The sequence below is a fragment of the Petaurus breviceps genome, unplaced genomic scaffold (genome assembly GCF_028583685.1).
Source record: "Petaurus breviceps papuanus isolate PSGF00001 unplaced genomic scaffold, PetGlider_PUasm1.0 350, whole genome shotgun sequence".
Taxonomy (NCBI): domain Eukaryota; kingdom Metazoa; phylum Chordata; class Mammalia; order Diprotodontia; family Petauridae; genus Petaurus; species Petaurus breviceps.
Window position 1 is genome coordinate 2,064,044 of NW_027186199.1, and position 25,490 is coordinate 2,089,533.

Consider the following 25,490-nt stretch of genomic DNA (forward strand, 5'->3'; position numbering starts at 1 on the left):
ATTTTTATTTTGTTCTTTCCAGTCCAAAGAGCATCTTCCTTGGTGGAGAAGACAAGCAAAATATGAGTCAGGCAGTTCTGCCTTCTCTCTGTTGTTTTCATTATCTCATCCACTCTAGCAATAGTCCTATCCCTTCTTTGGGCCTTCTTCTTTCTCTAACATAGCTAAGAAAATTGTTTTTGTTGTCCTTAGGTTTCCTCATCAGCTTCAGGTCATCTGAGCTTTAGCACTCCTGACGCTTCTTACATATAGGACCATACCATGCTTTAGTTATTTTTAAACAAATTTTTTTTCAAAGTATTTAAGTTTTATTTTCACTTCAATATTTGCTTTACTTCTTCCTTTATAAAGTTTCATTGAATTCACAGCTATGTACCAAAATGAAATGGGGCCAAGGTATTTGCTTATTAAATACTCCAGAACTTTCTCACCCATTTTCATTCTTCTAAATCCACATACTGTGTTAAAAACTGTTTTATTGATACTTTTTTTCTTTCTCATGTTACTGTCACTTTCCAGTGACTCCTTCCTCATCCCTCACCAAAAACCAAAAAAACCAAGCCCTTCCTTGTAATAAACAAAACTGAAGTAGAAAAAATGAGTACATTAAGCAGGTGTGATAATGCCTCATTTTACAGCTGTAGGCCACACATCTCTGCGGAGAAGGGGAAAGCATTCTTCCTTCTGAAGTCAGGATTGGTGACTGCATTGATCAGAGTTCTGATAGCCTTTCAATATTGTTCTTCTTATATTATTGTGGCCATTTGCTGATGGTTCTGCTTACTTCCTTCTGCATCAGTGCATAAAATAACTTCCTTAGTTTCTCTGAATTTTTCATATTCATGGTTTCTTAAGATATAAAAATGTGTCATATACCACAATTCATATACCACAATTTGTTTAGGCATTCCCTGATGTGCACGGACTTTATTTTCATTTCTTTGTTACCACAAAATAGACAAGTGAAATGTTATGATCAAAGTCCTAGACTTGGAGTCAGGATATTGTGGTTTCAAATCCTGCCTACAATACTTAACTCACTGTATGACCCTGGGCAAGTTTCTTAACCTCCCTGGTCCTCGGTTCCCCTTCTTTAAAATATGGGGGTTGGACTAGATGGCGTTTGAGGTCTCATCACGCTCAGTGTTGTGCTTTTGCATTTGACCCATGTGATGTGATCTTGCTTCCATTTTGGGTTTTGATTCTGTGGTAATCATTCCCCTTCCCCCCACTTCCATGTCCCCAGTCAGAAGATCATTCTACATAGTGGAGAAAACCACTGGAGAGTTTTTGGTTTCTCCGTCATTGGTTGTGTCAGTCTAGCTACCCTGCTCAGTAGTCCTCTTCCTGCCTTGATTCGTCTCTTAGCTCAAAAAGCCAGTCCTTTTTTGTCATCCTTAGGGTTCATCACCAACTTCTTTCTGGCCTTTAGTGTTCCTGATGCCACTCCTGTGTCATCTTCACATTCTTCCTGTTACCTCAGTTGAGTGGGCAGCATGCTGTAATGGGAGAGGAGTTTGATGTGGAGTCAGGGGACTTGTGTGGGACTGATGCCTCAGATATGTATTTGTTGTGTTACTAACTGTTCCTTCATTGTTCTGAGTCTCAGTTTTATGACCTGTAAAATGGGTATATTATTACTGGTAGTACCTATCTCATAGAGTTCTTTTGAGGATCATGTGAGATAATATGCTTAGTAAACTTTAGATTGCTATGTAAATGCCAGCTACTACTTTTGTTATTTTCCTTGGTATGTCTATTTGTTGGAACCAGGAAAATTCAGAAATAGGAAACAAAAGATAGGGATAAATGGGTATTTTTCTGGATGGAGAATTTGTGAGCAGTTGGGCAGGTTTCCTAGGGATTGGTGCTGGGACCAGCCTTATTTGAGTATATAAATCTAGGAGAGGAAGTGCATACAGGATTGCAAATCACACTGAGTCCTCCCAAGGAGTGTGAGATACTTTGTTGATATGGACAGATGGGAAAGAAGGCTTTCAAGCCTATGTGAGTGGGGAGGAGAGGAGTCTCCTTGCTCTAGAAGTAGCACTAATTTGATCAGCAACACCTTTCCTCATCTGCACTTTGTGCATCTTCCAGGTGGTGGCCATTGTGATGGACATGTTCACAGATGTAGACCTGCTGAGTGAGGTCTTAGAGGCAGCTGCCCGACGTGTTCCTGTCTATATCCTCCTGGATGAAATGAATGCCCAGCACTTTCTGGACATGGCTGAAAAGTGTCGGGTCAACCTGCATCACGTGGATGTGAGTGACTGGGGAAGGGAGTGGGGTATAATTATGGGAGATTCAACATGTGTCTCATGGACATCAGAGACTGGTGGAGGGGGTAGATGAGGAGGTAACAAAGGGTAATCTTAGCAGGTGTGGTTTGATTTGTACCAGGTGGGTTGTGGGTTCATTTGGGGTTGAGTCTGTATGGAGATTGACTTGCTTCTTATGCCCCTAACTCATACCCCTTCCCATCTAGTTCCTTCGGGTTCGCACAGTCTCGGGTCCCACCTATTACTGCCGCACAGGAAAATCCTTTAAGGGTCACGTGAAAGAGAAGTTCCTGTTGGTGGATTGTGCTGTGGTGCTAAGTGGGAGCTACAGGTGAGCTGCTTCAGGAGAGGGATGGATATGAAGAAAAGACTTTGTGGGGGGTAAAGAGTATTTCCCCCATCTTCCCACTTTCTCCTTAAATTTACTTCTCCGTTCTCTCCACTAACCCCTACCTCCTCAGACTCCTAATTTTTTGTAGTCCTTTGAGAAGATTCACTATGGGCTCTCTCCACTGTTCTTCCTCCAGTGTCCTCCCCTTCCCTGACCTCAATGTCTCCCTCCTTTTAGCTTCATGTGGTCCTTTGAGAAGATTCATCGGAGCATCGCTCATGTGTTCCAGGGAGAGCTGGTATCCAGCTTTGATGAGGAATTCCGCATCCTCTTTGCTCAGTCTGAGCCATTGATCCCTGCAGCTGGGGCCTTGACCCTGGCTTTGACCCATGCAGACACTTATGCCCTGACTCCATATGGGGGCCCAGGGCCCCTGATGGGGGCTCCTGTAGGAGCACCAGGGTCCTTCTTCCCCAAGCGTGCCCACTTGCTATTCCCACCACGTGATGAGGGCCTGGGCTTCCCCTCTTTCTTGGACCCTGACCGTCACTTCCTGTCAGCTTTCCGAAGGGATGACCTACTTCGGCACTCAGGGGGTGCAGGAGACATGCATGGGCTGAGGATGTTTTCACGTCGGCCTGGCATGGAGATAGAGGCTGGCCATGGTGGGGATCCCAGCATGCGTGGCTTCCTTCGTGCCAAGCACCTAGAAATGGAAGCTGGGCATGGTGGAGACTCTGGTAATCGGGGCTTCCTCCGTGCCAAACACCTGGAGATGGAGGCTGGCAATAGTGGGGACCCCAGTTCCCGCGGCTTTCTCCGAGCCAAGCATCTGGAGATGGATGCATTTAAGAGACATACCTTTGCTGATGGGGCCATGGAGAACTTTGCTGCATCCCGCCAGGTGTCCCGTCAGATGTTTGTTACCCATGGTGATGACTTCCGCTTTCAAACTAGCCACTTTCACCGTGACCAGCTCTATCAGCAGCACTACCAGTTTGAACCCCAGTTCACAGCTACCCGGCCTCAGGGCTTGTTTGAGAAGCTGCGGGCTGGACGTCCAGGTTTTGGGGACTCTGAAGATTATGGGATAGAGGGGAGCCCCCGTTTCCCAGAGTTAGAGCCAGGCTTTTCTCACCCTGAAGGCCCTGGTGGGCACCTGCGGCTGGACTATGTGCCATCCAGTGCCTCAAGAGAAGTCCGACATGGCTCTGACCCTGAACCCCGTGGAGTGGAGCCTGGTGCCCCACAGCGCCCTAACATTGGGCAAAGGTTCCTTTGCCAGTCATCTCCTACACAGAAGCAGGGCTTGGACCAACGGTGGTTCCCACCAGATGCTGAACCAGAAATGGACCCCAGCCGGAAGGGTGGGGCTGAGGGCCGGGCAGGGCTACGCAACTGGCGTATCTCCTCCTACCTCAGCGGCTGCCATTCTGACGGTGGAGATGAGGGTCTGCCTGGCCCCATGGAGGCAGAATCCTATGATGAAGTCCTGGCTGATCCTCCTGGCCGCTATCCCTTACCCACTGGGGACCTCCCCTCCTCCTTCAGGACTGGGGGGCCTTTTCCCTCAAAGGCTGTAGGTGGGGGGGATGGCCCAGAGCGAGAGGTGGCTGAAGGGGCAGCATTGGCCAAGCAGGACTCATTCCGCTCCCGCCTTAATCCCCTGATCCAGAGAAGCTCCCGGCTTCGTTCCTCCCTCATTTTCAGTTCATCCCAAAAGGAGGGACCTGGAGTTGGGGCTGGTGCTGGGGCCACAAATGAGAAAGTACAGCTCTTCCAAAAGGAGCAGACAGTTAGTGAGACAGTGGGCGAGGGTGGTGAGACAGTGCGGACAGCCTCCTCCTCCAAGGTGGCAGAACTGCTGGAGAAATACAAGGGCCCGGCCCGGGACAGAGACCGGGACCAGGATAAGACAGGTGGTGTGGTCACTGTTAGCAAAGCAGCAGTGTCACAGTCATGGCGGGAAGAGACTGGTACAGGTAGCGGGGGGACCGGAGGGGAGCGGCGTAGCCTCGAGAGCTGCCTGTTAGATCTACGTGACTCCTTTGCCAGTCGGCTGCATGAAGAGGCCGAGAGACAGCCAGGTGCAGCCACTCTGAGTGCTGCCCAGCTCCTTGACACCCTGGGGCGCGGTACTGACAGACTACCCTCTCGATTTCTTACCTCTGATGGTAGGGCTGCCCTGCCCCAGGGCAGGGCAAGTCCTCCACCTGAGAGGAAAGGAAGCCCCACACCAGCCTATCCAGAGAGGAAGGGGAGTCCTGTGCATGAGAAGAGAGGGAGCCCTACATCAGCATTTCCAGAAAGGAAGGGGAGCCCTGTGCCTCCTGTCCCTGAAAGGAAGGGAAGCCCCATCTTGGCCTATCCTGAGAGGAAGGGAAGCCCCACCTCAACCTATCCTGACCAGCGGAACAGTCCCCTACCTCCAGTACCTGAACGGAAGGGTAGTCCTATACCCCCAGTGCCTGAGCGGAAGGGTAGTCCTATACCCCCAGTGCCTGAGCGGAGGAGTAGTCCTATACCCCCAGTGCCTGAGCGGAGGAGTAGTCTCACATTTACTGGGGACCCCCAAAAGATAGGGCCCCCTGGGGAGGAAGATGCTGGCCGACAAGAGCCCAGTACTATGGAGTTCCTGCGTAAGGGCTCACTTCGCCTGAAACAGTTGCTGAGTCCCAAGGGAGAGAAAAGGCTAGAGGAGGAGGGTGGTTCCTTAGGGCCCCAGGAGAATGGACAGCCCGAGGGTTCCTACCGACCCTTACGGGGGGATAGCCCAGAGGTTGGGGCAGAGGAACGGGGCTCCAGGTCTCGCTTGGCCTCTGCCACAGCTAATGCACTCTATAGTAGTAACCTTCGAGATGACACCAAGGTGATACTAGAACAGATCAGCGCTCACAGCCAGAAACATCGTGGCGGGGCCGGTTCTGGGGCTGGGGCCGGGGGTGCGGCCCACAGCAGCCCGGAGCTGTACCGCTCACCTGCTGCTGCCCTGGATGCCAGCCGGGCCCATGAGATGTCTGACAAGGACAAGTGCTCAGCCATCTTCCGTTCAGACAGCTTTGGGGGCCAGAGTCGCTTCAGCCGGACGCTCCCGGCTAGCCTGGAAGAACGAGACACCCTGCTACGAAAGATGGAGAGTATGCGAAAAGAAAAGCGTGTCTATAGTCGCTTTGAGGTCTTCTGTAAGAAGGATGAGGCTGGAGCAGGTGAAACTGGGGCAGGTGAGGCTGGGGCAGGTGAGGCTGATGCTAGGGACCGCAAGGTCGGCAAGTTCATGCCCAAGATCTTGGGCACTTTCAAGACCAAGAAATGACCTAACACCCTGGCAATTTTTCCTGCCCGGAGTGTCACCATCACTGACTCACATTACCACTAACAAGCTCAACTCCATTGTGGGTCCAGTGACCAAGTCAGATGCCAAATCTCTAAACAGGGTAGCTCGAGATAGGGTAGGGAGTGGGTACATATATCCTGAAGAGCAGGATGTCTCCTTGGGCTTATGAGGGATATCATTGCCCAGGGGTGGAGGACCACCCCCACCCTCACTGTACTCACAAGTCCAGTACACCTGGGCAGACTTAGTCCCCACAATGATGTGCTACTGCCTTGCCTGCCTTTGGAATGTGGGCTTTACCTTTTGGGGGACTATTTCTATCTGCCCATCCAATTACATTGTTCTGTCTGTCCATCTGTTCATTTTCTATATCCTCCTTTATTCCAAAGCCTTTCAATACACCGTCAATTGGAAGGTGTATATTCCACCCCCCTACACACTGGCCTGCTTAACTATCTGCCTATCCCTTTCCCCACTGGTCTGCTTAACTTTCTGCCTATCCCTCTCTCTTCCCAGTCTATTAGTGCATCTCTGAGTCTGAGGAATTTGGAAGTAACCAATCCTCATTTGTACAGAGCTGTACAATTTATGAAGATGAGGAAAGGAGTTGGGAGAAGTGATTTGTTCCAGGTTATACAGCTAGGAAACTGGAGCTGGAACAAGAGACCAGTTTCCTGGTTCCCTGTCTAGTACTCTTTTCCACTGTACCAAGTTGCCTCTCCAACAGAGAGATAGGGTGGAAAATCTTTGCTTTGTGAGAGTGTATGTGTGTGTGTGTGTGTGTGTGTGTGTGTGTGTGTGTGTGTGTGTGTTTTCCCAGGGGATTTCTTCCCTGCTTAGGGGAGGGAGGAGGGAATATGTGAGGGCAGGGAGAGGTCTTAGGAAACAGAGAACCCTGTCTTGTAGCATTTACAAGGAGGGTGGTCTTCCTGGCACCAGGTACTGTGTCTTGTACCCAGTAGGCACTTAATAAAACTGGCTGATTTGTGGGGTGAATGGGGAGGGACCCTAGGGATTTATGGGTTCTGGTTGGGTCTCCAGAAAAGGGGCGCAGTGCTGTCTGAGGCTCTGAGCTGGCATCTCCTATTCTTAGATGGATGTGTGCCTCTGTGGGTGTTGAAGAGGGGCACCCATGATAATGGACATAAGATATTGGGAGAGTTGCCCCTGGGGAAGGGGATGGCACAGACCTAGTGCCTGTGTGTCCTCGGTCCTCTCCAGGGGATGAGGGAGGGATGAGGGAAGACTAATTTGCTGCATCAATAAATTAGACTTGAATTTATTAAACCTGGCTTTTGGAGTCTTAGATTCTTCACAACTACACAAACATCTTGTCAGGAATATCTCTTAGGAGGAGTGTGTGAAACAGAAGGACTGAGATGGAGTCTGTCTGGGATTCCTGTGACATAGAGATGAATCACACATAAGACCAATGTTAGCACCTGTGTGGGCCTGTGCCTTGTCCTCCAAGGTATGTGCAGGATGTGGGCAGGGCCAACTGAAGGAGGAGAAAGGTGTGAGGGAGCCAGGGGACTCAGACCGGAGAAGAGTGACGGGCCTTAGGAGATTTCTTGTCACATTTCTTATTTCCCACCTGTTCCTCTAGTTCTTTACAATCGCTGAGAACCCTTCCTTAGAGGCTGCAGGGGCTCTGTGCCTGTCTGCACTGACCAGGCTGGGACCCAGGTCTCCTGGTCATGAGATTATTGCTTCTTCCCTGGACCAGGCTGCCTCTTTAGCAGGCAACAGGAGAAGGACATTCTTTGCTTTGAGGTAGGAGACCAGGCAGTGACTGCACCCCAGAAATCTGTGCCTTTTTCTCAGGGGACCAAGGAAGAAAAAAGACCCTAGTAGGAGAATGAGGGTTGGGGTGGGAGTGAGCCTGACAGAGTCCCTCCCAGAAGTTAAACAGGTTTTGACTTCCTCCACCATCTTTTCTTTCTCTGCCTTCTATCATGGGGTTGGTGGATATCACTCTGTTTAAGAAAGGTCCAGTTATCCCCATCCTATGGCCCTTTCTTCACATAGTGCTCTCTTCTGCTGCTCAGCACACATTTGGACAGGCCCAAACACATGATGTACCCAAAATGGGACGAGGAAACCTCAGGTGTGGGCTGGCTTTACCAGGCTGTGAAAAGAAGGAGGTTTCCAGGTCTGAAAAGCTGCTTGATTATCTCCCTGTCACCAAAGGACTATAAAAGCCACTGCTTTGGAAAAGTTGTTTCCAGGGCTGGAGGTCAGCCAGTCCTGGTGAAAATACCAGAGAAAAGACAGCCCAGTCTTAGCACAGCTGATTACCCTCACTTCCTGCAACTTTCTACCATTCAGATCATCATACAGTGGTCCCACTGATTGAGTGAAGTATTGTGGTCTTTGATATGATTCCTGACTTCTGGATGCCTGGTGAACTACACCCTCCCCCACTGATACACTGTAGATGTAGCCACGAGATTCAATAACCCCTTGGAGTCAGAAACCTCCAGCCTGCTTTGAGACACACATCACTGTATATGGGCAACAACAAAAAGATGACAATAAACAATGCATGTGTATGCAGAGTTTTACAGTCCTGGCAAAAGACTGTCACTCAGACACACAGAGTCCTGGGCAGAGGGCGGGAAGAGGAAAGTCAGGGTTTGGGGGAGCTCATCTTCCTATGCTGCAGGAATGCCAAGCCATACAGAAAATCAGAGACTTTATTGTTGAAAATAAATTGTTGCTGGTTTTGGGAAGGGTAAAAGGGAGACACTCCTATAGCTGAAGCCAAACATTCCTCAAGCCAGAGACCCCATTGAGTGAGTCAGAGAGGATGGCTCAGAGGAAGTTTCCTATCTATAGGGAGTATTTGGGTAAGAGAGCTTCAGTGAGAGTTCAGGGGGTCATGGGGATCCAGTGAGGAAAGTCCACGGGGTGAGGTAGACTGGGGATATCTCTGGGGGGGGGGCAAACAGGGACTAGTCAAGGGCTGGAAGTACACAGGGGAAAAAGTTAGGATGTCTCTAGAAGGGAATCAGGATGGTGGTACATGGGGGAGGGGACGGGCATGGAGGGAGGAATAAGAGAGGGGCAGACCATATAGGGCTGACCTGCAGATGGTTCCATAGGCCTGGGAATAGCCTCCCAGGGAGGCTCTAGCTGCCCCGATAGTCCCCTGGGAGGCAGAGGACTGGAACATCCTTCTTGCAGGCCGCAGGAGAGCTCGAGTTTCCTGAGTGGGGCCAGGGGGCAGGCGAGGGATCTGGGAGGAAACAAGAATTGATGGGGGAAGAGGGGATCGGTATCAAGAGTGGATAATTAATGTTGGGGAAATGACAGTGATGACAGGGAAGGGGGGTTGTCAATGACCAGCATTGGGGGAAGGACAATCAGGATCATAAGATTCAGAGGGGGAAGGAACCCTTAGGGACCATCCAGTCCAATCACCTCGTTTTATAGGGAAATAAAACTCAGAAAGGCTGAGTGAGTGACTTGGTCAAGATCACAAAGCAGAGCCGGGATTTGCCCAGGTTCTCTGACTGCTTAGTGTCTAGGAAGATGCAGCTAAAGCTGTGGAGGGAGAGTCTGCATCTGGAGAGTGGCAGCACTCTGCTCTGCTCTCCCTTACCGCCTTGGTGCTCGTGGAAGCCGTCACACACATCAGGGAATTGCTCTTTCGAGTTAGGGCCTGGTTGGTCACTGCGGCTGCCGCCTGGGCAGTGAGGGAGGGTGCAGGCGTGGCCCACCTGAGGCCAGGCTTCTCCTAAAAACAGAGACAGTTACCCTTGACTGGTGCTGACAGACTCTGCCCTTGGGTGGGCCATCTTATCCTGAGATGGGGCCTGTCAGGGCTGTGGCAATGAGAATGAAAGGCAGAGGGACTAAGGGAGGACCAGGAGGTGGCTAGATGAGCTGGGATAAGAGAAGGGAGAAGACAGTGTGGACCTCTTGATTCACTCTCCGTTGTTCTTTCTACTTTTTCCCTTTAGTGCCATTCACTTTTGTGCAGATGATCCCCAGACTTGCATCCCCAGCTTCCTTCTCTCTCCAGAGCCCCAAGCCCTATTTCCAAATACCCGCTGGACATCTCCACATGGATATCTTTCAACTTGACATGTTCAAGACTGAAATCATATTCCCTCCAAAATCTCTTCATGATTTCCCTAATTTCGTTGGTGACTCTTCCCCCCTCCCCCCCCTTTTCGCTTCCTCTTCCTCTATCTCCCTCTTCCTCCCCCTTCCCTTCCTCCTCCTCCCCCTTCTCCATTTCCTCCTCCTTTTCTTGCTCCTCCTTCTCAGGACCAACTCCTCAGATTTCTCTTGGACGTACTTGTCCTTCTCCCTCACCCCACACATCCAATCGGCTGCCAAATCTTGTTGATTCTACCTCTAGCACAGCTTTTGTGCCCATCTCTTCCTCTCCCATGGTGACACCTTGACATTTTTTCCCTGCTCTCAGTTTCTCCTCCTCCCATCCACCCCTCAGAAAGCTGCTCCTTCAGACCTAATGCCAGGTCTGACCTCGTCCTTTCCTTGACCAAAACCCTTCAGTGGCTCCCTGTTGCTCTGTGGGAGAAAACATGCCCTTCTCAGCCTTGCACTTAAGGCCCTGCCTAGTTTGGATCCCACCCACCTTTCTCACCTTCACTCACACTCTTCCCTTACATACATACTTTCCATTCCAGCTAAACTGGACCATTCCTGACTGGGCTCTTGCCCTGATCATCCCTCCCACATCTACACATCTCCTAAGACATTCTCTATTCCTGGAACAGAACACATTTCACCCCCAATCTCTGCCTGGTTGTACAGAGGCCTCACCCTGCTGCCATTTCCTCCATGAAGTCTTCCCTGTCACTACCACATAAGTCCAAATGGAAGTGATCTCTCTTCCCTTGGGCTCACAATTGTCCTTAATTTGTACTTCACCGACTGACCACATTCTTTTTTCTACTCTAGTGACATATGTGGTCAGATTACATTGTGAGGTCCTAGAGGGCAGGGAACTCATTCCTGGCTATGCTTTCCTAACCCAACACTATACATAGCAGGTGTTAGCTGATTAGAAAGGAATAAACTTACCCCAGGGGGGCCAGTGAGAGTGCGAGCATCACCCCAAACTGACTGTCCCTTCTTCCCAGAGAAACCTCGATATTGTAGCCAGACAGAAGATGCTGACCCTTGCCGGGGACCAAGGATATCTGTTTGGGGTGGGAGGGAAGGGACACATTATGGTGAGTGTCAGGGTTGTACAGCTTTGTGAGGTCTAGAATTATAACTGGGTGGGTTTGGATCAGGGGATTCAAATACCATGGTGAGGTCAAGTTCTAACACAGGTTGGGGGGGAAGGGAATGGGCTAACAGAAAACATACCACGGATTCAGATCAGGCATCATACACTGAAGGGTCAAGGAGTCACATGCCATGGGGGTGGGATGGAGATTCAGGGTCACACCATACAGCAAGATCAGAAAGTACATATTAGGAGATAGGGTCACAGATCATATACCATGGCAAGGAGAGGGTTCACTCTGTGGCCTGGGTCCAGGGATTTGTGAATGACATTCCCTCAGGGCAGAGGTTCGCAGTTCCCCTGGGGCCTGGGCTGGCTCAGAGGTGGAGTTCTGTAGGAGGGGATCCTTCTGGGAGGGCAGGGGCACAGAGCTTGACCTGTGAAGGTCTCCCAGGGCTTCTCTCCTCATCTGCAGCCTTTGGAGCCCATTGTTTGCCCTTCGCTCTAGGATCATCTATAGGAAGGAGACATCTCAGAGTCCCTCTGGCAAGTATTCAAAGTGGGCCAGTATCAAGGAGATAATTGGGTTGAGGGGAATATTTAGACCAAGAAAATAAGTCATGTCTGTGTAAGAACCTGCAATGAAGGATTTCCTGGAGTGAGGGAGTGAGAATGTCTTGGGGAGGGACTGATACTCAGCCAAGTCAAACTCTATGGGCCTGAGGTGGGGAGGGAGTATTTGGATTAAAGAGTATTCAGGAGAGAACTCCTGTGAACATTTGGCAGGGAGATGACCAGGGGAATCCTAAGTAGCTGCCATCCAGGTTGTGGGGTATGTGTGTGTGTGCACATGCTCAGTACATGCATGTGTGCAGTACATGGCATCTGTGGTATTTGAGTTGCATTTGTACATGTGTTCACACGCAAATACACAGCTCAAGGCATACATAAGGTATCTACACACATAAGTGAGTACATGCATGCACACATATGTATGAGCATGCATGTGTGCACACACGTGTACACTTGTACATATGACAGAGAAAAGGGCAGAGGCAGAGGCTCCTGGAGGTCACCTTATACAGCCGGTTGCGATATTCCACCACAGAGAGCTGCACACCGTCATCTACGGGCAGGATCACCTCGTACTCCAGGGCTGGTTCCTTGGCTGGACAGTGGAATCTAGAGTCAGAGGTCGGAGGGAACCTTTGAGGCAGATGTTGCCCATTGCTCACCTGGGGAGTTCTTCCTATACCCCTGCTTCTCCATTCACACATAGAAAGGGTTAGGACAGTTTCTCTCCAGGGAGTTCTATGGCCTCAGCCTTCTCTCAAAGTGGGCCAATATTGGGTAAGGGGTTATCTGGTCATCTCTCCATCTTAACCTGTTGCTGCTGCTGGTCTCATCTGGGAATCCTCTAAACCCAGACTCCTTTATCATCAGTATCACACCAAGAGATCCACATTTTCCCCCTTCCTCAGCCAGTCCTGTCCTCCACTCTCTCTGCTGCCCACTGTCTGCCTGGCCTGGATTACTCTTCCCCTCCCTAGCCCATCATGGCATGTCTTCTCTCTTCCATCCCTGTCATCAGCCTTATCTTGGAACTTGTAAATCTTGCTCTCCATCTCTCTCCCCTCTCTCCCCCATCTTTACCTCCTTGGTGCTGGCTCTCCCTTTCCCTGCCTCTCTCCACTGTCAGCCTGGCCTAGGGTCTCATTTCTTCCTGGCCTTCCTTCTGGCCTCCCCCCCCCTCCCCCAGGCCTCCCTTAACCACCCCTGCTCTTTCCCCACCTCCTCACGTAGGGGTGTCTCAGGGCCTCATCTGCTGTCAGCCGCTTCTCAGGGTCAAACACCAGGAGTCGTTGCAGCATATCCAGGGCCTCAGGAGGAGTAGTTGGTGGGAGGCGGGAATCCAGGGTCAGTAGCTGTCTGGAGGCAAGTGCTGATCTTACCATACTCTGGTCAGCTCCACTGTCACTTACTGTGCCTTCTAGCCCCAGAGGGATCTAATGCTGTGGGGATGGCAGCTTAACCCCAGGGATGGTAAATAACCTGCAGTTCTACTGTGCATTGATAATTACGAAGTGCTTTTTTTACAACCAAGAGGTGGGCAGTGGAAGGACAAATGAAGAAACTGAAGCTTAGAGTGGTGAAAGGCCTTGACCCATGGTCTCATAACTAATAAATCTTGGGGTTTTCTTGAACCCAGGAATCCCAACTCGTGGAGTGTGTCTAATTTGCTTGATGCAACAGAATAAGGCCTATAATGGAGGAGGGCCTGTAGTCCTTGTTAGGACTGGGCCCAAGAGAGATCTAAGTTAGGGTGAGGGTAGGAAGAAAAAAAGGAAGACTGGAAAAAGGAAGAAAAAAAACTCAAGCACAATGATCTGGAGAACTTGTAAGGTTAAAAGCAAAAAGAAGGGAAGGAGAAAAGAGGGGAAGTGAGGGAAAGAGGGAAGAGAGAGGGGTGAAGGCAGTAAGGCAGGAGGGATGGATGAGGGAGGGATGGGTAGAGAAGGAGAGTGAGAAGGAGAGGGGGAAATGGGGAGGGAAAAAGTCCTGGAGAATTAGTGGGGTACTGAATATGACAGATGCCAAGTGAATTTAGAATCTATATCAAGAATCACATCACAAAATTTGAATTGAAAAGAACCTGAGAAACTATGTACAACACCTACCACGACCTTCTCCACCTTTACCTGAAGACAGTATCAGGGTCTGGGAGGGAGAGCCACTCGCCCCCTGCAAGGCAGACCCTTCTACTTCAGTAGAACAGTTTTCATTGTTAGTTTTCTCTCGTGTTAAACCTAAAATTGCCTCTCTGCAACTCACACCAATTGTTGTTAGTTCTGTTCTCTGGAGCCAAACTGAATAAATTTAATCCTTCCTCATAATTCTTAAAATACCTGAAGACAACTATCATGTCCCTGCTACATTTTCTCTTTTTCAAGCAAAATATCCCCAGTTCTTTCAATGGATCCTCATATGGCAAGGTTCCAAGACTCTTCACCATCCTGGCCACTGACTCTGGATTCTTTTCAGCTTATCAATATCCCAGAATTGAGCCCAATGTTTTCACAAGATGCAACCTGACCAGGGCAAAGTCCAGAGGAACCAGACCCTCCCTAGTCCTAGATACTATGTCTATACTGATGCAGCTTTGCTACCACATCTCTCAGATCTTTCTCAGGTGAAATGCTTTTCCCTGTATATTTCCCATCTTATACTTGTAAAGTTGACTTTTTCCTCCTTCTTCCAATTGAATAAAAACTCCACAAGGGCAGGTTTTACTTTCGTCATGGTATCCCTGGCATGCATCACAATACTGAATACATACATGTTGAATTGAATCTGAGTCCAAGTGTAGTGACATCTCATTTAAATTTCATCTTATTAGATTCCTGTCTTCTGTCCCATCATTGGGAATATCATATTCTCTCCCTGTTTATAACCCACCTGGCACACATGCTGCTGCCAGATTATCTTCCTAATAACAAACGGGAACGTCCAGAATCAAGGACACCTCACATGAGCTGTGTCTAGCAGTGAGAACTCTCCTACCCCTCTATTCCCTAACATAGATCTGTATATATGTGATATACACATACACATATATGCATGTTTTATCTCTCTCTATATCCCCTATAGCCACTTTTAGAGCATGTGCTGTCTTCCACCATCTCTTCATTATTCTTTTACTAAAATTCCTGCCTGCCCTCCCAGCTTTTTTTTGTTTTTTTTTGTCACTGTTGCAGATCTTTAGGACGTTCTCCTGGCTGCCTCAATGATTTCACCATCCACACCCACCCCAGTGGGTTCCCTTGAGCTTCATTACCTCTCTGCCTGGGGGAGGCCCTAAGCTTGGTCATAGGGCTACCCTCAAGACCACCACACTAATCTCCAACCCTAGGAAAATGGATCATTTGCTTTTCACTGCTTGATGGTTAGTGAGTGTCAAGAAACCTCACTGACCAGACCCCTTAAAAACTCATCTTGGCTCTATGTGAACAAACACCTTTCACTAGCTCCTGTTGATTCCTTACCACATTCCTCACAATGTTCCTTTTAAATATCTTTTCCTCTCAAATCCTCCAAAGATTCAATGCTTATAGATAACTATTTAAAACATGAAACAGTAACCTATAACAAAGGCCTTGCAGAAAGCCCCTGAGGTGCTCCAAAGACTGATAGAAGTCCATCAACCCAATGACATTCTCTTGGGAGGTAAAGAATCCCTAGGATTTTTTCCAACTCAATTCTAAGGTAATTGGCACCCTGGTGCTGATCCTCATGACCTCGTGCCCAGTATATCATAAAAGCTTCCTAACTGGTTTCCCCATCTCAGATTCCTTCTCCATCCCAATACATCCTTTACAAAAATGCTAAAATAATCTTGCTAAGGCATAGTCTTGACCATATCACTCCTTTGTTCAAAGGCCTCCAGTGGCTTTTTGTTACTTATAGGATAAAATCTAAACTCTTTAGACAGGCATTTAAGGCTTTCCACAATCTGCCTCCAATCTATCTTTTTTTTTTCCTTCAAAATTTTATTTTAGACTCAAATGCCAGAACACAAATAGAGAATAAAAAAAAAGAAACAAAAACATATCATAAACTTAAATATTGGAACTTAAATACAAAGTTAGAAAGAAATAAAAACATGTCATGTGCATAGCAGAACATGAGGATTCAAAACATATAACAATAAATTTTCATTTCAAAGAAGCCTGCGTGATAAATAATATTCATTGTGTTGAGAACTGTTCATCTTTTCTTTGCTTCCTTGTGAGTTTTCTTTTGTTCTCTGCTGTGCACTTTTTTACTTTATTCTTTTTTTCTTCTCCCTTCAACCCCCCCAGAAGGCCGCAATAAAGGATATGTATCTCCATAGCTATAGATACATACATACCCATATAAGTATATACATACATATACAGACATATACATTCCCAAACCTATTCTACTCCTGGTCTTTGTTTTTATGTATATACATATCTCTTGTTTCCTATCCCTCTAATCTATCTTTTGAAACTTTTTTCACATTATTCTCTTTATTTCATGTAATTTCCCTTTCCTAAATACACTTATTGAAACTGAATTAGTCTCTTAAATTTGTGCACAAATGAAATAAAAAATTAAGAAAAGTCTAATGCTTATTTGAAAGGCCTCTACCATTAAAAGTACAAATTGCCTATTTAACAATACTGGCAGATATAAGGCAGTTTGTCTAGTTTAGTGGTTCATGAATCCTTTGGGTGGTCACAATGATTGAAAGAGGTTTGCACTAAAATTCTTTAATATTGCCTTAAACAGTAATTAATTACAGAATATTCTGAGTAGTATATTAAATTATCCTAGGGGTTCACAACACATTTTGTTGTTGCTGCTGTTCTTATTGTTGAAAAGGTTCTTAGAACAAAAAACATTTCAAATTACTGCTGTCAGGTTTCAGATGATATTTTACAATAGGTTTGTTTTTATACTTGGCTATTTTTTGAATTCTTGTATTTACAATACCCATATTTCATCCTAGATTTAATGAAGTTGTATGCTACAGTCATAATCTTAGATCATAAAATATATCATTGACTTATTTTCCCTTATTGTTAGAGAAAGTACCTGTTTTTTATTTGTAACTTTAATAAGCTTTTTAGTGTGAAATAATTGCCTAGAAGTTTCTGGAAGTTTTTGGAAGGATGTTTAAAGACCAGAATTCTTGTGCTAAATTGGGACATTTAGTTGGACAGCAAGATTTCTCTATTAGGAAACCATCCTCTAAGCAGCTGCTTGATCTAAGAAATAAATGTTGTTTCTGATAAGTTTAATCACTAAACACAACACTCAATGAATTAGTTTATTCCCTTTGGCACACTCTCTATTCCAGTCAAACTAGGCTGATTTTGGATTGATTCTCTCCCACCTCTGTGTATCACCAGGCTCTCCACCAGAGAATGTTCTCCATTCTCTTCTCCACTGGTTAAACATTCTCTTCCTTTGAAGTTTGATTGAGGGGCCACCCTCCTTCAGACTTTTAGAGTTCTCTTTCCTCAGATTTTTTTTCAAGTATTTTGTCTAAATCTCTCCATTGTTCCCAGTACACTCTTCCTTGTACATAGATAAATTTTAATACATGAGAGTCATCCCTCTAATAAATGAAATTACTAGAGAATAGAGACAGAATAATTTCCTATCTTTTTAACCCTAGTGTCTATATAGCTCCTTGCATATATTAGGCATTGAAAAAACATGGAATTATAACTGAAACATTTCTATCCGTATATAATTTATACTTCAAGATTCACTAATATTATAATCAAATACAATTGAGAATGGTGGCAGGGGAAACAGTGCTACCAGAGGAGGCAGGTAAGAGGTTGAGGTGGAGGAAGAGGAGGAGGAAAAGAAGAGGAGGGGAAAGAGGAGAAGGAAGAGGAAGAAGAGGAGGAAAAAGGCTGTGATTGCCAAGTCAGGGTCTTTGGAGGATAAATCATACTTCTTTTGATACTCTGCATAGTGGGTAGTGAAAAATTACCCAATACTGGTGGCAGGAATCCAGTTGGGGATCCTTTTGCTTGAGAAATGCCATGGAGATGCATATTTCATCAAAGTCTCTTACCAGCAGTCCCTAATTTCAGTGATCATTTTGGTCACTGACCCAGAAAAAAATTGTGATCAATGTTTAGTTACTTTCTACACCTAGCCCTGACTGATCCCAATGTATCAAGAAGATAAAAGAAGCATTAGTCCTGCAAAAACTTTTTCCCTTCAGACACACTTACCGTGGGCCCATGCGGTGGAGGACAGAAGCACTGTATTCTGAGCCAATGGCCAGGAAGTCTGGATACAGAGAGCAGAAGGCAGTGAAATGAAAGTGGACAGATGGAGCAAACAGAGGAGGGACAGGGGTTCAAAAGTGGTCCTGGGGGAAATCACCTCCTCTGGCCTGAAGTAGAACGATCATCCCCCTGGTCACTCTCACATACTCTGTAGGGGACAGAGAGACTTCCCCCCCCCCAACCCCCATGACAATAAACCTTGTTTTTTTCTAGCTGGGGCCAGGATGGATAGTTCCCTGTTCAATCTCACCCTCTCTGGTTAGGCCTTAAAGGGCAGCGAAATACTGAATTACTCAGTAATTACATAGTAATATGGTTGGACCACTAGTCAGGGCTGGGATGAATATACCTCCCCAGTCAGTGCTCACCCTCTTTGTTTGGGGCTGGGATGGCTGCCAGGATTAGCTCAAGCTGGTTGAGGGTAGAAGTTCCCGGGAACAAAGGTCTCCCAAGCAGCATCTCCCCCAGGATACAGCCCAAGCTCCACATGTCCACACCCTGTGTGTACCTACAGGGTCAGGGGGTAAAGGCTAGGATGAGGGAGGAAGATGAGGTAAGGATGGGGCTGCAACAGGAGTGAGGGTGGAGTAAAAATAAAGGCATGCCTGGGACTGGAGGCAGGGAGAGAGGACAAGTCTTGAACAAAAGTAGGGGTGAGGAAATGCTAGGTGTGAAGTGTAGGAAGACAAAAGGATCTTTAGGGCCCAGTATGAAAGTAGCTGCCCACCTCCCTACCCTGTTTTCCTGGTGTTTCACTGCTCTCCAGGTCCCCCATTACCGGTGTGAAGACAACAGGATTTCTGGGGCCCGGTACCAGCGTGTGGCCACATACTCTGTCAGAGCTGGGTTCCCTGGTTCTTCATGAAGTTGACTCAGGGAACGTGCAAGGCCAAAGTCGCAAAGTTTTACACAACAGTCAGCATCCAGAAGAACATTGGAGGGCTAAGGGGTGTGGGAAGTTTAAATGTGTATACATGAAGGCTAGGAAAACTGTTGTAATGTTATAGGGGAAGTGTGAGGACCAAAGGAATAATGACTAGGACCTTCTGGGGGTACTGTGGGTACCTTGAGGTTAAAGATGAGGATTCTAGGAAAAAATGAGTCTAATAGGATGATGTGAGGAACTTGATGAAAGAAACAATATGATAGATGGGTGTTTGTGTCCTTTTGGAGGAGTGTTTTATTTTTGAGGCTGTAGGAAAAATCTAGAATTTTATGTTACAGGAAACCTTATCCCTTTCTTTTGCTAGGTGTAAGGACCCTAGGGTAGAGCAGGAGTCAGTGTGAGGGAATCAGTGATGTAGAAGTCTGGTGAAACAGGTGTAAGAAGAGCGGGGAGAAGGTGGAAGGGCATGGATAGGACCTGGGGTTTTCACCTTTTGATCTCTGTGGATGACATTCCCTGAGTGAATGAATTTGGTTGCACGTAGGAGCTGGTAAAGGATGTAACACTTATGAATATCCTTCAGCAGGTTCCCTTTCCGGATGACAGAATGCAGGTCTGTGTCTGCAGGGGAAATATGGGGCTCGGTGGTCAGGGGAGTGGGAGTTTGAGGGATGGGATAATGAGATAACATTAGAACACAAGGATTCACTCAACTTATGTATACAAACTCAGGGCATGAGGGAAAGGGAACTCACTCACCCATGGATTCAAATACTAGGTAAATGTCCCTGTCATTTTCTGCCCTGATGACATTCAGAAGCCGGATGATGTTGGGATGATTATCAAACTCCTGAGGGTGAAAGGTCAGGAAGCACAAATTGGCAAGAATTACATTATGGCTTGGCTGACACTGACTTGGTAGTGCAGAATGTACCTGGCTTTCTTGTTCAGGGGCAAGGTGACAAGTCAATTAGGAGTCTTTCTTGGTTCTAGTTTTTGTCATTCTTGAGGTCCCTTGTAGAAGGGTTCCTTTAAGGAGAGTAGTCTCTAACATAATTTGCAGAAAATCTATATACTGCATATGTGAAGTAGAGAATCACATAATCTCACACACCTGAAACATCATCTAGTTTTGTCTAAGAAGAATACCTTCTACAACAAAGGTATTACATAGAAACAGAGACTACTACAGGGGTGGCTAGGTGGTGCAGTGAATAGAGCACCAGCCCTGGAGTCAGGAGGACCTGAGTTCAAATCCGGTCTCAGACACTTAACACTTACTGGCTGTGTGACTTTGGGCAAGTCACTTAACCCCAATTGCCCTCCAAAAAAAAAAAAAAGAAAGAAACAAAGACTACTACTCTATACATAAGGATCCCTGCGGGCTGCATATTTACTGAGTTTCAATGGAATGATATCTATGTTCTACTCTATTTTTATTTTGTTAAATATTTCCCAATTGCATTTTAGTGGTTTGGGCCATAGGAGTGTTGTGGTCCACATACAGCCTGCTGGTTGCTTCTGCTCTACAAAATCTCCAATAAGTATTTCTCTAATCTGAATAAAGAAGAAAGATCCTTCCTGGGGCAGCTCATTTCACTTTTGGATAGTTCTAATTGTTAGGATGTTTTTCCTTACATAAAACTGAGATCTGCTTCCCCAGGACTTCTACCTAATTCCTATTTCTTTTGTCTGGAGCTAAGTTAAAGGATGCTTAGTCCCTCATTCATATGACAACCTCTCAAATGCTGGAAGACAAAGATCATGTGCCAGCTTTTTCTTTTCCAGGCAAAAATTCCCATTTCCTTCAATCAATCCTGAAACAGAGTGGTTCCCTGTTCTCTTTATCATTCTGGTTGTCTTTCTTTGGATGCACTCCAATTTGTCAATGTCCTCTGAAAATGTGGTGCCGAATATTTGCTGCTCCAGCTGTGGTTTGGCCAGACTTACAGTCTCATTTTTGATTCTTTTCATACAACCTAAGGTCTTGTTGGCATATGTGGTTTTCATCTCTCTGGTGAGTAGGCAATCCAGTAACCCCCCCAGATCTTTTTCCTACGAACGTATATCCGGCCTCTCTTCCACACAGCTGCCAAACGGATTCTTCTGAAGCACAGCGGTTACCAAGTAAAATCTGGAAAGCTGCTAGTTGTACATATCATAGATGTTCGCTTAGATGGCCACTGAGTTCTCTTCTAATTCTGAAATTTTTTGATTTTGTAAGGCCAGACTCTCATGGAAGCAGGGATGTCTCCCTCCCTACACTAGATTTTCCCTTAAGAGGCCTCTAACATAGAGCTGAGTTTAATTTGCTACAGATAAGTCTGAACCATTGGAGAGAGTACCCATATCAATGAGATCACAAGTTCATCCAAGTAAGCATGAGCCAGAGGCAGTATTTATGTGTCTAAGAGGTGCTGTCAGCATGAGGATAGGTCATGTCATATCATAGCTGCTCACCTGGAGAAACATGATTTCTCTGAATGTTCTCTGTAATAAAACACAAAGGGCATTACTAGTGGTATGTGATGCTATTGATTTCATTTCCCCAACATGTCTCTCCCTTCTACTATCACCTTTCCCTTGCACCCAAATTTCTATTTCTCTATTACTCTCTTTACCTGTGCATCTGTCTTGTTTCTGAAGGCATCAAAAATCTTCTTAATGGCCACAATTTCTCCTGTCCTCCGATCTACGGCTTTCCAAACGATGCCATAAGCCTGGGAGAGCAGAAACCATGCTTTTTCCTGGACCTGGAAGGTAGGGTGGCCAGGCCCACCCCCTTCTTCCCAGCTAGGATGGTCTCATTCCTGACCTCTGTACTTTCCAGATCCTGATGCTGGTGGTGGGCCTTTTTTTTTTTTTTTAAAGCAGTTGGGGTTAAGTAACTTGCTCAGGGTTAAACGACCAGTTATTTCTGGTTGTGGTGCTAAGTATCAGAGCCTGGATTTGACCCCAGGTCATCCCGACACTGGGGCCAGTGTTCTTACTCACTGAGCCACCTGGCCGACCGGTGGTGGGCCTTCTTAAAATCCATTCCTCACTCCATATCAAACAATGACTACCATACCTGTTCTTCAGCACCCAACTCTAGTTGGTCCTGAGTCGACGCCCAGATTAGCACTAAGGCTTAGTCAGAGACCCCCACAGCCAAGGAGTGTCTGAGACAGACGTGGCCCTAAGTATGTAGAGACTCAATGGAGCAAAATTGGCATGTGATATTATATTATACAACTCTGATTTGCAGGCTTTTCCACTGTAAAAAGTAAAATGCCTTGGTGCTATAGTTATACTTATTTGATACAATATAATTTGCTAGAGAACCTTTTTCTTGTCTCTCCTATTTTGAACTGAACAGTACTGGGTCTCCCCCTCAGACTAGGGACTCCCTGAGACTAGGGGCTGGCTCTCCTGCCATCAAAGACCAGAAGCACCATGAAGACAGGTAAGTGTGCCTTCCTTTCAGACAGGTGATTCCCTGAGAGCACATTACTGAGTGTCTCATAGACCAGAAGCTCTTTGAGGACAGGCAGGAGACAAACCAGATGTCTTCCTGCAGGCCAGGCCCAGGGCTCCCTAAGGTTAGAGCCTTGAGTCCTTTCAGATCATGAGCCTTCTTGAAGATAAGCAGTGCTGGGTCTCCTCCTCAGGCAGGGGGTTCCCTGAGGGCAAGGCCCTGGGTCCTCAATGACCAGATGAAGGACTACCTATCCTCTTCAGACAGAGGGCTATTTGAGGTCAAGACCCTGAGTCTTCCACAGACTAGAAGACCCTTGAGTACAGGTAGGCTGTTTATCCTCCTCATGATGGGGGTTCCCTGAGGACTCCTTTAGGACAGCTCAAGGCTGTTACCACCTTAAGTAAGAAGCTCTCTGCAGGCAAGACCTTGAGTTTTCTACAGACCCTTTGCTTCTTGAAGAAAGGCAAGAGATTCCCTGAGGGCAGGCTCCTGGGTCTCTCAGAGACCACAAGCTCCTTAAGATACAGAAGGGCTATATCTTTCCCTTATATCAGGATCTCCTTAAGAGGTCTCTGGGTCTCAGACCAAAGGTCTGGAGAAGAAGACAGACAGGGTTGTGTTTCTCTTGTAGACAGGGGGTTCACTGAGGGTAGGGCCCTGGATATTCCCTCAGATCAGGGGGTCCTTAAGGATAGGCAGGGGCTATTTCTTCCATTCATATCAGGTATATTCTTGAGGGTGGGGGTTCTGAGTCTCCCTCAGATCATGAGGTCTTTTGAGGACAGGAAGGGTTGTGTCTCCTCAGACAGGGGGCTCCCTGAGGCCAGGGTCTTGGGTCTCTCTCAGATCAGGGGGCCCTCTGAGGACAGTAGGGGATATATCTTCCTGTCATATCAGGAATTTCCTTAAGGAGGGGAGACCCTGGGTCCTTCTCAGATCATGAGGCTCCTTGAAGACCGGCAGGGCTGTGTCTCTCTCCTTGAGGGACCGAGTTCCTCTCAAATACTGGGGCCCCATGAGAAGGGGAGGGAGGTGTGTCTCCTCCTCAGACGGGTGGCTTCCCAGGGTGTGGCCCTTTGAAGACAAGAGGGGGGTGTCTCCTCAAACAGGGGGCTCTCCGAGGGTGGGGTCCTGGGGCCCATCAGATCTAGGTGCCCCTTGAGGACAGGAGGGGGTGTGTCCCTTCCTCAGACAGGGGCTCCCCAGGGCGTGGCTCTTTGAGGACAAGAGGGGGTGTCTCCTCAGACAGGGCCTCCCCGAGGGCGGGGTCCTTGAGGACAGGAGGGGGCATCTCCTCAGAGAGGAGGTTTCCTTGTACCCATCAGATCTCGGGGCCCCTTGCGGACAGGATGGGGTGTGTCTCCTCTGACAGGGGGCTCCACCCTGGGTCCCCCACAGACCGCAGTCTCCTCGGGGGCAGGTCCGGCTGTGTTTTCCCTCATACACCAGGAGCTCCCTCAGAACTGGGTCGCTCACCCCTTTCCCAAGCCGCCGCTTGATGAGATAGCGTTGGGACACGTGTTCGTCCACTTCGGGCGAGCTCATGGCCCAAGGACGCCCCGTTTCCTTTGTTTCTGCTTAGGACCTCGGCTTCTTTTTCTTCCCCTGCCTCAGGGAAGCTGTTGAACTCGTTGCTGTGGAAACCAGAGGCGATGCTGCGCTTGCGCCGGCGCCGGAGTCTGGGCCAATCCGAGGATCGTGCGCGGGGGAAGCCTGGCCCCTGCCTCCAGTTTGGCCCAGTCCCCTTTCTATTCTTAGAAGTGACTTCCGGGAACTCCGGGGCACGCCTCCGAGGGCGTGGCCTGTGGTCAGCCCCGCCCAGTCACCCTGGCTCTGCCTCCCCCTCCCGCGCTCGTGGCCACGCCCTCTGCCCCCAACTTTCTTCTCCCGCCGCTTACTAAGCCCCAAGGTGTGGGATGGAGGTGACTGAGAGTTTCATTCTTTTCTTTTTCCTCACGAATTGGTTTCTTTTATTCCTGCAGCCTCAGTTTGTTGATTCGTTACCCCGTCCTTACCTATATACGGTATCTCAGACTCAAAAAAGTGAGGGCTGGAGGGCTCACAGAGGAGGAGAGTGAGACCCAGAGAATGACAAGAGAGGGCCAGGTCATAGGTGTGTATGTATTGTGTCCAGGTCGGCATGCTTGCGCAGGCACGCATGAGTGCACGCGAACAGGTGACCAAGAGTCATCAGAGCATGGCAGGTTAACCTTATTTCCTTTTAATAATAATAATAGCAACTAGCATTTATATGGTATCTATTGTGTGCAAGGCACTGTAATAAGTGCTTTAATCCTCACAACAACCCTTGGAGGTAGGGACTATTATTATCCCCATTTCACAGTTGAGGAAAGGCAAACAGAGGTTAAGTGACTTGCCCAAGGTCACAGAGCTTTTAAGTATCTGAAGCTGTATTTGAATTTAGGTCTTTCTGATTCTGGGCTTAGGGCTCTATCCGCTGTGCCACTTTTGGCAAGGTTATTAAACTAGTAAATTAATGACTGCATATTGACTGACTGGTTATAGTTCACCTAGATTTTAGTAAAAAAATCGATGTTTCATTAGTTTCCCAAATGTGATGACAGATGGAGTCCAGATGGTTCTGGAGGAGAAAATGAGGCTGGTGACTTTGCACAGCTCTCCCTCACTCAAATCAAAGTCAATAGCAAGTCATGTCATCATCTCCCTGATGTCATTGTTCTCTTTGAGAGCGAAGGACAAACCATGTCCTGGTCATACAGCCAGGATATGCTGTCAGCAAGACTTGAGCCCAGGTCTTCTGGGTTCATTGGGAAGAGCAATCACTGTGGAGAAGAAGCACATTTTCCTCATCATCACCAATACTAACTGCCACTGTCAGACAAGTAAGCCCAGGAGCATTGGGAGTAGCAGTACCTCGAGACTGTTGCAGGTCTTGTGTCCATCTCAACTTCCATAGCCATTATAATGGGAAACAATTCCTCTGGAGAAGGGGTCAGCTGTCCCTACCAATTGCCAACCAACTGTCATCTAGAGTCAGGTAAGCCAGCTAGCTGAACCAGTAAGCCAGCCTGAGGGAGAGACAAGAGAAAGCATGTGCCTGTCAAGTCAAATCCCCTCCACTATTTTGACTGCCACTGCCCCTTGGAGCCTGGAGATAGTCCATGACCCTG

General features: G+C 47.5%; 2 protein-coding genes across 5 annotated transcripts in view; one reads left to right on the forward strand and one right to left on the reverse strand.

Moving 5' to 3' along the window:
• Window positions 1-7,234, forward strand: part of FAM83H (family with sequence similarity 83 member H) — a 41,372-nt gene extending 34,138 nt beyond the window's left edge. For all 4 annotated transcript variants that reach the window (XM_069097082.1, XM_069097085.1, XM_069097086.1 and 1 more), the window contains exons 3-5: window positions 2,101-2,265; window positions 2,489-2,613; window positions 2,851-7,234. In XM_069097082.1, the coding sequence (XP_068953183.1) occupies window positions 2,101-2,265; window positions 2,489-2,613; window positions 2,851-5,926 (3,366 nt within the window). In that variant the 3' untranslated portion in view covers window positions 5,927-7,234. The remainder of the gene's footprint in view (window positions 1-2,100; window positions 2,266-2,488; window positions 2,614-2,850) is intronic.
• A 1,723-nt stretch (window positions 7,235-8,957) lies between these two features.
• On the reverse strand, window positions 8,958-24,101 carry MAPK15 (mitogen-activated protein kinase 15). Its single transcript, XM_069097087.1, has 14 exons — window positions 23,815-24,101; window positions 21,500-21,598; window positions 21,339-21,368; window positions 19,638-19,728; window positions 19,369-19,499; window positions 18,771-18,934; window positions 18,361-18,500; window positions 17,936-17,993; window positions 12,948-13,085; window positions 12,233-12,338; window positions 11,433-11,670; window positions 11,006-11,124; window positions 9,552-9,686; window positions 8,958-9,185 (listed from the first exon to the last, which is right to left on the reverse strand). Exons 1-14 carry the CDS (start codon window positions 23,881-23,883, stop codon window positions 8,958-8,960), a joined length of 1,746 nt encoding a protein of 581 aa, XP_068953188.1. The 5' UTR covers window positions 23,884-24,101.
• Between the last annotated feature and the right edge of the window lie 1,389 nt (window positions 24,102-25,490).

What these genes read in the sequence shown, in the direction of transcription:
- MAPK15 (XM_069097087.1), bottom strand. Translation starts at nt 23,883, where the DNA reads ATGAGCTCGCCCGAAGTGGACGAACACGTGTCCCAACGCTATCTCATC. An exon ending in ATCCTGTTGTCTTCACACCG is followed by an intron (nt 18,501 to 18,770) that starts GTAATGGGGGAC and finishes CTGACCCTGTAG; the next exon opens with GTACACACAGGGTGTGGACA. An exon ending in AGACACCCCTACGTGAGGAG is followed by an intron (nt 12,339 to 12,947) that starts GTGGGGAAAGAG and finishes CTCTGACTCTAG; the next exon opens with ATTCCACTGTCCAGCCAAGG.